Below are 16,659 nucleotides of genomic sequence, written 5' to 3' on the forward strand. Positions count from 1 at the left end.
AACTTTCATACCTGTAATTTTTTTAATTTCATGTCTTCACTGCTCTTCTAAAACATGGAAACTTGTAATAGTAAGAAAAACCCTATGACAATTCCCCGATGTGTCCAAACTTTGGACCGGTTCTGTACATTTGTGAGTTAAGAAGAGCACCTTGCTAAGAAGCCTGTTTAGTTTGACTCTCACAAATTTCTGCGCTACAGAAGTGTGTTAGTCGGCTGAGGGTTTCTCGAGGGGCTCCAATTAGCCTTATTGACATGGAGCTAAAGATCTATGACACCTAATTACTGTTGTTTCTGTGCCTGAGAAATCGCTATTACAGACTCATGGTGGGATTTATGTGCAACTATAAAACCCTAATGAGACTGCTGATGGCAAAGAGCGTCGGCAAAAGTGCTTCACACAGACAAAAGAGCTCAGTCATTTCCGTCAAGTGCTGCTAGGCCTTTTCATAAGACTCTCAAAGAACTTTCATACTCCTGCCGGCTGACTATCTTCTTACTTGTCAATGCCACGAACTTATTAAAACTCTCTATTCACAGCACTGAGGTGTATAAAGCAAGAGAACACTGAAAAGACTTTTTCTAATTTGTCAAGGGATGCAGACTCCCTTGAAACCGAAACTTCTTTGAAAGCTTTGAAAAAAGGGAAAAAAGTCAGTTATCACGATGACGCAAAGAATGTGATGGGAACTATGCGGTACACAAACAATATTTTTAGTTTTATTTCATCTTATATGCTTAAATACAATAGATAAAGACCTAAAGTAAATAAATACATAAATAAATCTCAGCATAGTTCTTTAAGTCAAGCAGTTTAACACAACATGTACAATATATCCATGATCCGGAAACAATAAGAGAAAGGAAAGAAGTGATTCAGAGAACTGGTATACTTAGCTTAAACTGAACAGAACTGTTGGGAACATTAAGGTATCGACTGAGGAACCACAAGGCAGAACAGCAAAGTTCCACATAAGGACTACTCTATCCACAGAATCACACAGTTCGATCTTATCTTCAGAAAGTCTCCTTGAGCAAGCATGGACGATGGCTTAAGTCAGCTATGTCTGAAACTAAAGTTCTAACAAGCATGCAGTCTTAAATATCTATTTCTGTTATATCTTTTTTGTTGTAAATGGTACCCCAAAGCAGAAAACACCAAGTCTGAAGTCGCTGAAGCGAGTATTCCCTTCTTTCCACATATGTGTGTTATTACGGTTTTAGTTCTTCGGTTTTCTAAATCTGTGAGCTGTTGCCACATCAAAGCCACGTTAGCTTCAAAAGCTTTGCCACTGGCTTGTGCACGGAGCAGAAAAAGTCACTTCAATTTTCTATACATGCTAGAGAGATTAGAACCATGCCTGGTTACTGTTTTCTTTTCTTTTTTTTTTACATTTTCGTACAGATGGAAAGTTGAAGGAACACAAAAACGAAGCCATGAGGAACAGTCACGTGAGGAGGAGATCAGTATGCTGTTGCCTAGCTCGGATTGAGGCGAACACACGCAGGATCGGTTTCAGATTTCGGTTGTTGTTTTGTTAGGGGAGGTTGCATACTGCATTTTTTTTTGGGAGTTAATTGTTTGTCATGATCCACCAGGATGCTGAGAGAGAGAGAGGGAGAGAGGAGAGAGAGAGAGAGAGGGAGAGAGAGATAAGGAAAAGAAAAATGTATATTAAAACAGAAAGCATTGATTAATTTCCACTTTTTTAAAAATTCCTAACATAACGGCTGTGACTGCAGCCTTAATGTAAACACATCTTCTCCCCTCAGGGCCCAGAAAATTGATTCTGAAATGCATTTTTATGAGCAGGTCTAAAAAAAGTCTATTAAAAGCACACACACACACACACACACACACACAAACACTCACGTACCAGGCATTAGCATGGTAGAGACGAGTTCAGGATCCTCCAGCATGTCTATGATACAGCGCTGGAAAGTCTTACTGGCCTCAGACTGCAGGTAACTAATACAGCAGAGAGACAGACAGACAGACAGACAGAACTTATTATTTTTACACCCTGACTTGTTAATTAGTGGTCTAGAAAAATTACTTGCCACACCTACATAACAGCCGAGGGCCTGAGTAAGAAAACAGGTCTGTGTGTGAGTTGGGGGGGGGCGAGGGGGCAGTATCTCCTAGGAGATGGGCCATCTGCTCTTCAGCAAAGTGTGTCTCTTAAGACTACTGAATCTGGCAGCACACAAAACCACAAGGGAACACAAACACACACACACACACTGACCTGCTTTCTTCCTAATACTGAATTTACAGACACACAGTCTACATATGCTTTTGATTATCTCCACAAAGTCCACTGTTTCTTAAGTAGTTCAAGAGCTTTGACTGGAAGAGGCCTTTGACTGACATGTTAAACCAATCACTGACCGCTGCTCTTTCGGCTGTCAACCACTAAGCATTGATCCACCCAAATGCCAGCTATACAGTCATACGCAAAGTTTCGGGCGCCCCTGGTCGAATACCATGTTTCTGTTGATTTTCTAAATGAAAGTACGTTACCACATCATCTACAGAGAAACACATTTCTACACTTTTTAATGCACAGCTACTGTTCATATGCTGAATTTAACATACTGAGAATACATTTTATATACATACTAGAGGTTTTACTTATTTATAGTAATATATAGATCATTATAGATAATAAATAGAAATATATTTATATCCACTTATTTAGCCTACAGCAGTTTAGCTCTACCCATACACACACTAAGTTCTAAGGAGAGTTTCAGCTCTGAGTGGTTTCTGAATGAGACACAGTACATTTTTTGTGAATTTTAAGACACAGTAACTAAAACAGCCTGTTAAACTCCGAGGGATAAAGAGAAGTTGGAAAATGGTGATGTAAGAAAAATTCAAACAAATTTGGTGAATAAAACCACAAAACTGTTATTAGCAAACCTCAAGAGGAAAAATAAAATTGAAAAAAATGTAGCGCTTCAGCTTAGTTTCACTTAGAAAACCAACGTCACTTGACTGGGGTGTTCAAACTTTTGCATATGACTGTATATTTTGTAACCCAGGCTATAGTGTATCTACTGGTTAACCTTATCAAACTGAACATCTTGTCAGTGATACATTCAGACTTTATCGATGTGCCCTTTAGCTTGTTTCATCTCTCGCCAGAATAGCTACAGCATGTGCACTGTCCATGCTGGCCACAGTCAAATAGATCAGCATGTGGAATTAGTGCTTTCTGTGTGCTCCTGTGTTTTTTATCACTGTATAACAGAACACGCTGCCTTTATTGTTGGATGCACTGTGATAGTGTCTGAGTGAGCAAAGGCTCGATAAAATGCTAAAAGGTGACTAATATCTGACTTTTATTCCTATTCATGTGTTTTCCTGTTCAGAAATGTAGGCTGTGACAAATAAAATTAAAATGTTTTGACATTTTCTGTGTTGCAAAACACATAATTTGACCAGGGGCGCCCAGACTTTTGTGTATGACTACAGCAGGGTAGGGTAAGGCTGGATCCAGACTGATCACGGGCCCAATCAAAAGAGGAAAGGATATTTCTTACGCTGCATTTTTTAAGATAACAAAATTTGACTTGTTTCCTGAGTGCAGTTATTTTAGTCCACTTGACCAATCCCAAACTCTGATCTATTTTCTCAGCCCTCCAATCACTGCTTAGCAACCACTGCTATCCACCATTGCCTCAAGTCTTATACGCACTACAGTGTTTGAATTTGAAGCTCCAACTATGGTCAAAAGATGGGGGGATCTGTAAAAGTGAGTCAGACTATGTTATTTTCTACCTGTGTCCAAAGCCAAAAACAGATAAAAAAAATCATTGTCTTCAGTGATCTGTGAATTTGGTGGTTACAACCTTCTCACTACAAAAGCTTTGGTGGGTTGTGTCACAATGTCAAAGCAAGCATCTGCTTTAATGCATCCAGTCATCAAGGGTAAGACATAAATGGTACATGCACACGTTCATGCCTGCTGTGGCAGTGTGCTTTGGCCTAGAATAATAAGAGTTAGGATTTTTAGATTGCTGTGTTGTTGTTCCTCATCTCGGCAGTGTTGCTCACGGTTATGTGAATAAAGCATTCTGCTTGATGTGTTCACAATCTTGCTATTGTTTTGTGTTTGGAAACTGTATCCCCCAAGTTGACCTACCCACTTCCCACTGTATTTCTGCCTAAAATGCATTCTTGCCTACGCTGCTGGTATATAGTTTAGAGGTCTTTGGGAAATGTAATGTTAGTGCCCACAACATGAGTTGTTAAGTGTTTGCAGAGAGTCAGACATGCTTGAAATATAATTTCTCATATCCCCTCAGCAGATTTGCGAGAATGTCTCATTTATTAGGTAAGTAATTGCCTCAAACAAAATCCCTGAATATATTTCAAGCATGAGATGCCATTGAGTTCACAAACTTTCACCAATCCAAGTTTCTCAGCAGAAAAAAACTAAGGTCGCCTGGAAGAGCTTGCATGCTTCTGTGATTCAATCTTCCGACAGCCAGTGAGAGTGAAGCTTTCAGATCCTTGAAGATAACTGCTTAGCGTTCAAAAGGCATCAGAAGGTCTGTGGGTGGGCCAAACAGGCTAACAGACACTCACAAGCATTCTGTGTTATACAAGTACACTTTCACAATTACACACATACCTCATCCAGGAAATGCGATCTTGCCAGAACTCATATATTATGTAGCAGCTCTTCTCAGGCAGCTTCTGGATGGACACGCTGTAAGAAAGGAGGGATGGTGGTGATCAGTTTCTAATCAGTGTCAAGCGGCTGCACCAAACACCAAAACATCAGTTTCTTCAATTTCTTCTTTTTCCCCTGTTGTGACAAGCAGATTTGCTTTCATTTGCTTCGAGCATTTATTTCCTGCTTGGTGATGCACTGCGTCTGCTGATGATTTGAGCTTGTAGCATTCCCCTCTGGAGAACAAAAAGCTCATTAGATAAACCAATCATCACTTATGACTACATTTCCTTTGGGAAATGAGCTAAGAAATCAACCTGAATATTTAAAAAGTCTTCAATATTACTGCTTTTAAGTGGGACTTTAAGTGGTGGGTGGGTTGTTAAAGGGATAGTTCAGCGAAAAAAAAAACAAAAAACATTTAGGCAGTTTTACTCCTTACCCCAAATGTAGTCAATCAGCCATGACATGTTTGGTGTCAGCAATTTTACACAAGACTAACGTAGATAATTAAGTTAACACAATGGAGATAATGTAATAATGGAAGCTCATACCCCACCTAGCCTGCATAAATCATCACATATTTGACTTAACCGCAATTCTTCTGTAAACATGAACACAATCAAACTTCAGAATGGTTGGACTGTGTATTGTTTTTAGCTATAGGATGCACTTCTGTCGATTTTTAGAAAACAGTGTCAGAAAGCCAATAAGCAAGACTATTTGGGATTCCTTTAAGTTCTTTAACAAGGCAGACAGTAATCTCTTTTGTAGCTTTAGGTATACTTGATTAATGTGTCCACTGTGTGTGAGGTTGAGGTGCTTGTGTAATATATATTGTTGCTGCCCAAAAAAACAAAGTTTCTCTAACATTGTAACTTGACAGAAGAAATCAAAAATGTTCTTTACTTTTAATGAAAATGAATGTACCTACAAAAGTCACAGTGTGGTGCAGTGAACACTATGCAAAGTGGATACACAATATTACAGTAATGTACAAACGAAACAAAACAAAAAAACATGAGTTTCCTCATGTTTTCTGCTTCTGCTGATAGTTACTAAGTCACTGAAACTACAAATGTAATGTTAGGCTACATACTGGAAACCAGGACATACACTGTACAGCACAGTACAGTAAAATGACTGCCCTACTGAGGGAGCAATTCAGTTACAAAATCCATTGTTAAATCTGTTTTAGGATGCCTCCGGGACAAGCTGCATACGCTAACACAGTGTTCATGTCAGCCATAAACATAGCAATGTTTAATGCAAAACCTTTGGCCAGTTACGTCCCCCACAATTTTAAGACATGATAAAAAAAAACTGTGATGAAACAGGAAACAGATAAATAATTAAATGTATGCTAGAATCGAGAAAACAGGAAAGGTGGCAGGGTGAAAAATAAAAACAGACACTAAATGATAATTGAGAAAATAATATAAAGTTATTTTATTTTATTTTATTAACTGTTTGGAGACTTTAGTTAATAATAGGTCTGTTTTTTAACTCCATCATTTCTTTTACTCAACTGCACTTTTGATTCAGCAACAATTTCAACTGAGAAAGCGTAACTGTTGGATAAGTCGATCGATCGGAAAAGAAAAATAGTTGAGAAATAAATAGAACAATAATGTAAACAAATGCAGTTTAATATTTCGATTGTGATTTTTCAAATTCTGGTTTCTTGTACCATTATTTAAATAATTTTTTTCACTGAAATTGGAACAGAACCGCTAGATTAGTCAATTAGCACAAAGATAGTTGATAGATCCACTGAATAGAGACATAATCATTAGCTGCAGCACAAGTCTGTTCGCCTTTGCTTATGCCACTTCATGCAAGGCCATGTAGTTATACAGTGCAAGTGTGTGAAAGTTCTTATGTGCATGTTAATTCTCACTGAAGGTTGTCGTTCTGGTTAGTCGTGGAATCAGCATAGCTTTTCAGGGTCTTCTGGAACTCCTCAAGATTTTCCTCTGTCACCGTCATCTGCCTCTGCACCAACAGAATGTTCTAGATGGAGGACAGATAGAGGAAAAGAAACACAGAGAAACAGTGAGGGCTGCTTATGAAAAAGAAAGAGAGAGAGAATTGAGAGAGAGAGAGAGAGTGTGTGTCTGAGTGAAGATAAATACATCTAAAGAACAAAGCCAGACTCCCTCAAAGCTTATTGATTAGATGAGTGAACCTGCATTCTCAGCATTCGTATCTCGTCAGCATAGACAGCAGGCATGGCCAGAATCTAGAGCTATATATAAGTGATACGGTTGCAATAGCTGTGCAGGAGACGGACACTCACTGATTTATATGTGCTGGCCAGCGGGTCTTCTTTCAGGGGCTCCAGCTTTGGACTCTGGTAACGAAAAGGAGTATTTGGAAATCAAAATCTAGGCTTGAGCTGACTGATGATAGCACCATGAATCGCTGCTAGATTTTATCTATCATGATCGCCAATTCAGTTAGATGATTTAAACATCAGGAAACACACTGTTTGTCAAAGATGAAGAATATAAGTTATCAATGTGAACAAAAGCAAAATTTACAAGCTTGTTGAACTCAGCTCCTTGGAAAACTTCACTGATGTCCCTTATTCTTTATCATGTCACTTAATGTGACAGTACATTATTTCATGTACATTATTTTAAAACTTAAGGACAGTTAAAGGACAGGAAGGTAAATTACTACACTTTATTTTAAATGGATATTTAAATGTTTTAATGTTCTTGAACGTTTTAATGATGTTAATTTATAAGTGCAAGCAGATGTACATCTGAAAACAACAAATGTTTTATGGTAATAAAACTCTTATTGGTGCATAGTCAGACAATAGTTTATTAAACACAATCTCACAAGCCTATCACAGTTCTTCTAATGAATTGTCTGTAAGCCATTTAAGCCCAAAAAGCTATCGTGTTACTGAATGAATGCTTGTTGAATTGCTGCATACCAATATGTTTCATCAGTAGATTAATCTTATTATGGACAAACAGGTTGAGAGGCAGGATACATGACTGGATGGATGGATTGATGGATGGATGGATGGAGGGATGGATGAATGGATATATGGAAGGAAAATGAAAACTGATTAACAGGCAGGGAATCAGACAGACTGATGTAGAGACAAATTAGCAGAGTTATATTCAGTATGTATCGTGTAATGGATGGATGGATGGATGGATGGATGAATATGCAGAGTTGGTCACCTGGCACTCCAATTTGTCAATGAGCTGTTGCAGTCTGTTAATCTGAGAGGACCAGTGATCATCTGTATCCACGGTAACACCTGGGAGATAATTCACACCAACACAGTGCAAAATAAAACATCTTGAATGTAAGCAATATAGTACACATATAATTCCATAATGAGATCACTGTAAGATTATAATAAGAATCTTCAGTCTACGTCTAGACATGTTTACTTACTTTAAGTGAAATGATCTTACTGCACTGGCAGAAAATTGAATTCCGTCAAGCATTATTTCTTGAAAGTAATGATCTTACTACACTGCCAGTGCAGTAAAATCATTACATATTATAAGATTACTTAAAGTCAGTAAACAAATATACGTCTAAACCAATTCATTCTTATTATCTTAGAATAATACAATACGCTTATAATCTTATGATATTCTTATGCTGGGTAATATTAAATATATTGCCTCCGTTCAAGAGACATTCACTTGCCAAGATGTTTTTTGCAGTGCACTCAAAAAACAGACAAGCTTTTGTGCTCCTGCAGGTCCACAGAGAAATTGCTGCAGGCCTCTCAGTGGGAGGGAAGGACAGCTCTCCTCCCTCTGCTGTTCTCTTGTTTTCAGGCATTTGGCAAAGCTCCAGGTTCACTTTATACAGCTTTAATCTCAGTAAGCTTCATTTGGATGATCCATTGCAGATGGTTAATATATCATATCATAAGTAATTATCTATTAACAACATCTTGACTTTTTACTCATCCTTAGAATAAAATCACTAACCTTAACATAACCCTAACACTAATTTCTAATCCTAATTCATGATCCTAATAAGAATCAACTGAATTTTACCACTTAATTTTAGCATTTTTAGATCATATATAGATGACTATCCAAATAAAAAGGGATCTCAAATCTAATGTGTTTTTAAATTGTTTAATTAGACCACAAATTATTGATATATTAACTTGTCTGTATATTGTCTGTCAAAGGATCCAAGTGCCTTCTTCTCTGAATATGCTTTGTTGGACCAAGTGTTCTTTGTACTGTAATACAATTATACATTACTATTTCCTGAATGACTTCTCAACCAAATACTGTACACTGATCAGCAAAAACATTATGACTACTATGCCCAATATGCTGTTGGCCCTCTGCGTGCAACCAAAACACCTCTGACTTGCCTGGGCATGGATGGACTGTACAAGACATCTGAAGGTGCTCTGTGATGTCTGGCACCGAGATGCTAGCAGCAGATCCTTTAAGTTCTGTAATTTGCAAGATGAAGCTGCTGCAGACTGGACTTCTTGTTCCAGCACATCCCATGAATGCTCAGTCAAACAGATCTGGGGAATCTGGAGGCCAGGACCAAACCCTGAACTCTTCGTCATGTTTCTCAGACCATTCCAGAACAACGTACGCAGTGTGGCTGGGTGCACTAGCCTGGTGAAATAGGACACCGCCATTGGAGAATACCATAGCAATGAAGGGATGTACCTGGTCAGAGTAGGAGGCACATGTCAAATTGACATCCACATGAATGCCTGGACTGAGGTTTTATCAGCAGAACACAGCCCAGAGCATCACACTTTCTCCACTGGCTTGTTTTCTTCCTGTAGTGCACCCTGGTGCCATCACTTCCCCAAGGAAATGCTGCACATGTACCCAGCCATCCATGTGATGTAAAGGACATCAGGGCTCATCAGGCCAGGCGACCTTCTTCCATTGCTCCAAGGTCCTGATGCATGTGTGCTCATTGTAGGCGTTTTCGATGGACAGGTTTAGTGTGGGCACTCAAGCTAGTCTGGCGCTACAAAAGCAGAGGCAGTAAGCAACATGTGTAATGTGTGTTATGACTTCTTCTGTAGCCACCATTAAAAATTTCTATGCCCTAGTAGACCTTCTGCTGGTTTAGAACAGATGGAATAGCCCTTATTGCTTTCGTGCATCAATGAGGGCACCCAACATCCTGTCGCCGGTTCATGGTTTTTGCCTCAGTGGACCAGTGTCCATAGGAGCCCACAGCTACTGACTGGGAGCACCCCACAAGCTTTGCCGTTTCAGATATGACCCAGTTGTCTGGCCATAACCATTTGGCGCTTGTCAAAGTCACTCAGATCTTCATGCCTGCCCATTTCCCCTACATCCAACATGTCCACTACAAGGAACCAAACGTTCATATACTGTCTAATATATCCCTGACCTTGACCCTTGACTAGGCTGCTGTTACGAGATAATCAACATTATTTGCTTCATCTGTTTTGGCTCACCGGTATTTTTTGGTTGTCTGAAAAATGATCTGATTAAATTTGTGGTATATTAGCACCCATTACAGAATCAAGTGTTTTTATATCAGTCTTCATGAAATTTTACTGTTATAAATTTTTGCTAGTGTGAATATAAAGTGTATGTGCATAACAGATGCAATCAAGACCATAGCTCTTGAGACAAAGACTCAGCCACAACAGCCACAACCGCAAGCCCCTGACCCTGACCCTGAGCTTTCAAAGACAAGCTCTAACACTCAGGCTAATTTTATGCTGTCAAAGTGACACCATGGCAGGGCTCATAACACAAGGCTAATGTTTCTTTGACAGTAATTGCGCCACCGATAACGACTGTCAGGCCGAGGCGGCGAAGCAGACATCGCTGCAGAAACACATCAGCAGCTGAGACTTCAGCCTCCGCTAGTGTTTAAACAGTGGCACAGCACTAATTAGAAGTGTGGACGGGTTTTCACATTACTGAAATTTCAGAAGGCATCAGACACTGTGGTTAAGAATGAGACCACATCCAGACCAAGGCCGCAGGTTCACAGTCAGGATAAAGAACGTGTGCATTAGGGGTGTAAACGCATTAGTGCATCGATTGCATTGAGTTGAAGGTGCTGACTGAAATTGTATTGATTTTGGAATGTTAAAATAGATTATAAACTTTCATTATTATTATAATGTTTAATAAAAGTATGTGTACATATTTTGGCCAAAATAAAATTCTCTGGCTATTTTCAAATCATTACTTCAAATCATAATAAAACCTCACATCTCCAAAATGGTAACTTTATAAGAGGAGGCAAAATGTTCTTAAAGGGCCCATATAATGGAAAAAGTAATTTAAGTAATTTTTTTAAAGCTTGATAATGTTTCAAAACATACTGTTCACTCCCCAGTTCATATAGTCCTTATATGAAAACCAAGCTGTAAAAATATTGTTTTAAATTCATGCTTTTGTGGAGACACGAATGCCAACATATTTACATATTTCCGCCTATTCAGCCTGTATAAGTTTAGCTCCATCCATTCAAACTGATATTCTGAGGAGTTGTTTTTGACTGCTTTTTGAATGAGGCAAAATATAGAGCAGCCAGCAGAACAGAGATGGTTTACATATATCTGGCCAAGTAACAAAAAACAGCTTGTTGAATTTTAAGGGATGAAGAGAGGTCTGAAAATGGTCATAAAAGTGAAAAAGAAATTATGACTGGTTTTGGTACATAAACCCACACTAATCTAATAAGTGGACTTATTGGACCATTCATCAAAAAATATTCATGCAGTGCAAAGAGAAGCAAAATAGTACACAAGTGGTGTAGGAAAAACAAAATTAAGTTATGAGATTTTGATATGCCAACAAAATGTAAAAATAAAAACAAACAAATAAATAAAAAATACAATTAATAAATAAAAATAAATAATAAAAATAAAAATAATTCTAAAACAGTCTCCAAAAAATTTAACTAAATCATAGTGAAATCTGAGACGTATGATGATGCATTAAATCGTTTCCTAAAGAATCATAATCCAATCAAAAGTCAGACACCTGTGAGACATTTCCTCCCCTAGTGTGCACTGTTACCTGTAGTAAGAATGCCAGAGTACGGGTCTGTCGGAGACAAGCACATGTTTTTCTGCACTCTGCGTCCGCATCTTCTGTTATTCTTCTGTACAGAGAGATGCTCTGGAATCTTCACCTCAGCCCTAAAGAGAGAAAGACAGAGAGAGAGTGAAGGATGGAAGGAGAAGAGGGAGGGAGGAAGAAAAACAGAAAGTGGAAAAACAAAGGATTCCAGCTGTCACAATAATTAACAGCATTATATTACTCTTTATAACTGTCAGCTGCTTGCATTCAGCTGCTTTGGCGATGCTGACGTCATGTCGAAAAGCGAGAGAGGAAACACTGAATCAACAATTAAACAAAATTAAGATAAATTGGCAGAAGATATTAAGACCAAGGTGGGCGCAAGAAGGATGTGGCAGAAACTCGTCACGGTCAGCGGCAAAGAAACAGACACCTACACAAAAGTGGTGCTGAGATTCATTAAGACTTTCACGGAGAGTAACGGGTCTCATTTCAGGAGTTTGTAGTGCATGAAAGAAAAGCTGTTTCTATCGCTTTTAGTTCTTAAAGCTGACCTCCCCATCCCCTTTTAAGAGACTAATTGCTGTGTTAGGCTAGAGGAATAGAAAGCAGTACTGCCAGTGTTGACTTTAGTGAGTGTGCGTGTGTGTGTGTGTGTTTCTCACGGTGCAGGGCTGCTCTGCTCCTCCACGGCCTCCATGGCACACTGCAGAGACATCTGAAGAGACAGCAGCTGGCTGGATGTCTCCCTCAACATGAAACGCGTCACAAACTGCCCCAACACGGATGAACCCTGGTACTCCTACAGAGAGAGGGAGAGATTTATAATATGCCAGAGCATATCACAAACTCCTCAGCAATATCCCATAATCCTCATCAGCCCCCTTACCTCTATCATTGATATTAATTTGTCTACAAATTTATTCTTCTCTATATTCATTCTTTATATTAATAGTAGACTACTAGTAAACCTACTAAATATGTCTGGCTATATACAGATAAACCCTAATAAGCAACAATGTATTTGGTACAGTCATGCTAATAATTGAATAGAATTTAGTCAAAATGAGGACAGTGAAGAAGAAAACTGGAAGTTTCAGTACTCTTTTGTTATTTCCTCATTAAATCCTAGTAAATGTATTTACAGAGCATCAGAGTAACAGAGCAGCTTTTCTCAACTGCTTATACAGTTAACTGTGTTTGTTTGTTCCCCACCCCTCATGCTCTGTAACTCTGTAACTGTAGTGGGAATCTGTATAGAGTTCAGTCGGAAAGGGGCACAATTATACTGTTTTGCCCTGTATTCCAGAACACTGAATATGAGATGAGACAATGAATAAGATGCTAAAGCATAATATCAGCTTAAATTTGAGCTTTAATTTAAATATAAATCTATACTGGGTGAACTGTATAGTCACCAGTGTAACTAATACATAGTCTCTGGATTTTAGGGGACCAAACATAATTGGACAATTAGCTGCGTAGATGATTCTTGGCCAGATGAATAACGTATCATCATTAGTTCATGCAAATGAGCTACAGAAGGTCCAGATTTAATTCCAGTTGACATCATTTCTGAATCCATGGCTCTTGTCTTTCAGCATGAGGACTTACTTTCCTGCACTTTATGTGTAAATAATACTGTATTTTGCACTTCTTGTTAGATGCTAACTGCATTTCATTGGCTCTGTACCTGTATTCTGCACAATGACAATAAAGCTGAATCTAATCTAATCAAATCAAATCTAATCTAATCTAATCTAATCTGTGTTAATGCCAGTAAAGCAGATAATCAGGAGTCAGCCTTACTGACATTAAAAATCAGAAAAATGGTTGACAAATCATAATAAAATCAATCAAACTCGGTGGCAAAACATTATGTGAGTCAAGGTCAACTAGTTTGTACATTTGTACAGTTATGAATCAAGAATAAAGTGGTGACGTGAACAAAAGCAAACAATTTAGCAAATCTCACAAGATTACAGGAGTATGAGAACACAATCTTAAAGAAAGAGTGCTGAACAGATCAGGATCACTCTTGAGGACAGAGCCATGGATGTGCTGAAGACCAGAAGAAGAGGAATACACCAGCACGCCCTAAGTGGTTTTAAGATTTCAAGATGCAAACCAAGGCTCATAAACAGAAAATGCTACAGTTATACTGAGAACCTAGTGTGCCTAATAGGCTGGCAAAGGTCTGGGACAAAGTTTTGTAAACAGATGAGGCATAGATTAACCTGCACCAGTGTGATGGAACGAGGGAAGTGTGGAGAAATACATCGTGATCCAAAGCAAACAATCTCATCTGTGAAGCATGATGGAATAGGCATGTATGGCTGCCAAGGAAATGACTCACTTGATTTTCTTGATGATTTGACGGCCAAAGCCAACAGCAGGGTGAATTCTAAAGCAAACAGCAGCATCTGACCCGACCACATGCCTCAAAACCAAGTGAAAAGCACTTCACCTTGCAGCAGGACAGTGACATGCTACTAAAGCAACTATGGAGTATTCTGAAATGTGAAGTATACAGGCTAAATTTGACTGGATTTGTTTATCACGCAATCTGAGCTCCACTGAGCATGCATATCACTTACTGAAGACAGAGTCAGGCTAAAAAGCCACAGAATAAGCTATAACAGAATATGACTGTATTACAGGCCTGGCAGAGCTTGGTACGGTCTTTGGTTACTTCAGGCAGTCATTGATGACAAAGGATTTGTTGTTTAAGATTACAAGATTACGTCCGTTTGTCCTTGAAAAGGATGGACAATGTCCAGAATTAAAGAAATATCTATAAGGATTACACAATATAGATGCAAATATCCCCATTCTGCAATTTTCCCCCTTTTTCATTAAATGCCAGGACCATTTCTGCCTGTTTTGGAAGTCCCTCGGTTTCTGCACTATGCATTTTTGTTCTTTAATAACATTGATGGAAGGTATTTCAATGGTAATGTGTATGATTTACAAAAACGGAAGAAGGTGCTTTGAAGGGGAGCAAGCAAGTCAACATTTATAAGTGTTTTATTGTGTTTAAAACCTACTTTTTATTGTGCCAGTTGTACTTATTTTTTTATATGAAGAAGACTGCAGTGGTGCTGTCTGATTTATCTCTTATCAGTTTTGCCCACTTGCTGCTGAGCACAGAGTTACACACAGAGTCCTAGTTAATCTGATAAAAGAGTTATGGGGAAAGATATTTTATTTGATTATATTAATCAAAAAGTCAATTTTCCATTCCGCCGGTGGAACGGCCACTAGGGGGGACTGCAAAAAGGGACTACCCTCATAGTCGTTCGACGTCCTCACTGTCATGTCTTCCCCACTCTGGGAAGACTTGACCTGGACTCTCCCTGGCTTTGCCCACTGTCCTCCTCTTCCACACACCTGCAGCTCATTCCAAGCACATTAAGACTGCCAATTAAACCCCTTAGTTTTCACTGAGGGTTTGTGAAGTCTCTGTGTTCCTAACCTGCTTCTGAGCCTGTTTTTTGTGTTTGGGTTTTCCCTGTTTTTGACCCCTGCTATTCTCTTTTTGAGTATGGATCTGCCTTTTATTTTGCCTACCTGTGTTTTGACCTCTGCCTGCTATGACTAAGAGCACTGGACAGTCCCTATTAAAGCTACTTCGCATTTGCAACCTGCCTCCGCCCCTACGCTACACTCATAGTCATTTGAGATTCTTTTCAGAGCCAGAACAACAACTATTGGGCTCTTGTCCAATTAACGGATTTGTACATCACATTCTTACGCTACAGTTTCACTTTCTTACATGCAAATGCAACCAAGCAAACAGCAAGTATGATGTATAATGCAATTTATCCACAAAGCTAAAGGCAAATATCTAACATCCTTTCCTTAATCCACATTAGGACTATTTCTGTTTCTCTTTTCCAGTGCCACAGTGTTGTGGGCAGGGAAGACACGCATGTCACATTGCAGCACCCCTGAGACTGTAGAGGATTAAGAGCTTAATACTAAACAAAATCTAGCCAAACTCTGTTGAACATACTTGCATTTGTGTCAGCAGTTGAGGAAATTGTCTCCTTTTATCTTATCAGTTTTATTCTTGTAGGCGAAATCGTCCTGTAATCAATCAAGAGCTTAGTACCTCTGGGGCCTGTGTCTAATAAATGATACGATCACACTCCCCTACTGCACTCTCAGGAAGCTATCTCGCTGAGCAAAAATCTTATAATGAAGTCTTATTTAGTCCTTCAGCATCTATCAGACGCACAACCTCAGCATGACAAATGAGACCGAACAAGTTTCTTGATCAGTCAGTATTGAAGTTCAGTGCCGTCCCACTGCTGTCAGATCACACCATATGAAGTGACATTTCCTGTGAGCGTGTACGTGTGTGTGTGACAGAGAGTGAAAATATGTGCTCACAAGTATGTGTCTAAAATGTGAGGCAGTTAGGCCTGTTCTGGTAACAGAATCCCATTATTTGGGTAACTGTGTGGAAAATAACCACAGTAAACAGTTAAACCAGGTGGTGATATGGATGGGGTTACCTTTTATTTGACACTGATGAAGCTCCAACTCCCACTCTACTACTGTGCTTGCTCCAGTGTCCACTTTAGAGTTAGGAACCATTTAAAATTACCTGAAGAAAAAGTGTTGCTTTATCACTGATGTGCGTACAATGATACTATTATTATAAGCACTATAACTATTACTAACGCAAGCAATATTTTTTCTTCAGGTAATTTTGAGACGGTACCTAACTCCAAAGCAGATGGAGGAGCATGCACAGTGATAGCACGTGAGCCAAAACTTAATCTTTATCGAATAAAAGAAAATACAGTTCAGTAAAGGCTGTGGTCAGAGTATACCACATATTATATATAATTAACCTAGTAATAAAAAACAGAATTGCAAATGTTACACAAAGTTTACAATTCAGTGCTGTGATAGATT

At 38.8% G+C, this 16,659-nt stretch overlaps 1 protein-coding gene across 1 annotated transcript in view; it reads right to left on the bottom strand.

Annotated features, from left to right (window-relative positions):
- Positions 1 to 697: 697 nt before the first annotated feature.
- Positions 698 to 16,659, bottom strand: part of necab3 (N-terminal EF-hand calcium binding protein 3) — a 48,868-nt gene continuing 32,906 nt past the window's right edge. Inside the window, exons 6-13 of the mRNA XM_036571217.1 lie at positions 12,399 to 12,535; positions 11,731 to 11,852; positions 7,888 to 7,967; positions 6,984 to 7,037; positions 6,585 to 6,697; positions 4,643 to 4,720; positions 1,877 to 1,968; positions 698 to 1,602 (exon numbers count right to left, since the gene is read on the bottom strand). Coding sequence (XP_036427110.1) covers positions 1,574 to 1,602; positions 1,877 to 1,968; positions 4,643 to 4,720; positions 6,585 to 6,697; positions 6,984 to 7,037; positions 7,888 to 7,967; positions 11,731 to 11,852; positions 12,399 to 12,535 — 705 coding nt within the window. The 3' untranslated portion in view covers positions 698 to 1,573. The remainder of the gene's footprint in view (positions 1,603 to 1,876; positions 1,969 to 4,642; positions 4,721 to 6,584; positions 6,698 to 6,983; positions 7,038 to 7,887; positions 7,968 to 11,730; positions 11,853 to 12,398; positions 12,536 to 16,659) is intronic.

Source organism: Colossoma macropomum, unplaced genomic scaffold, assembly GCF_904425465.1.
Source record: "Colossoma macropomum unplaced genomic scaffold, Colossoma_macropomum, whole genome shotgun sequence".
Lineage (NCBI taxonomy): Eukaryota > Metazoa > Chordata > Actinopteri > Characiformes > Serrasalmidae > Colossoma > Colossoma macropomum.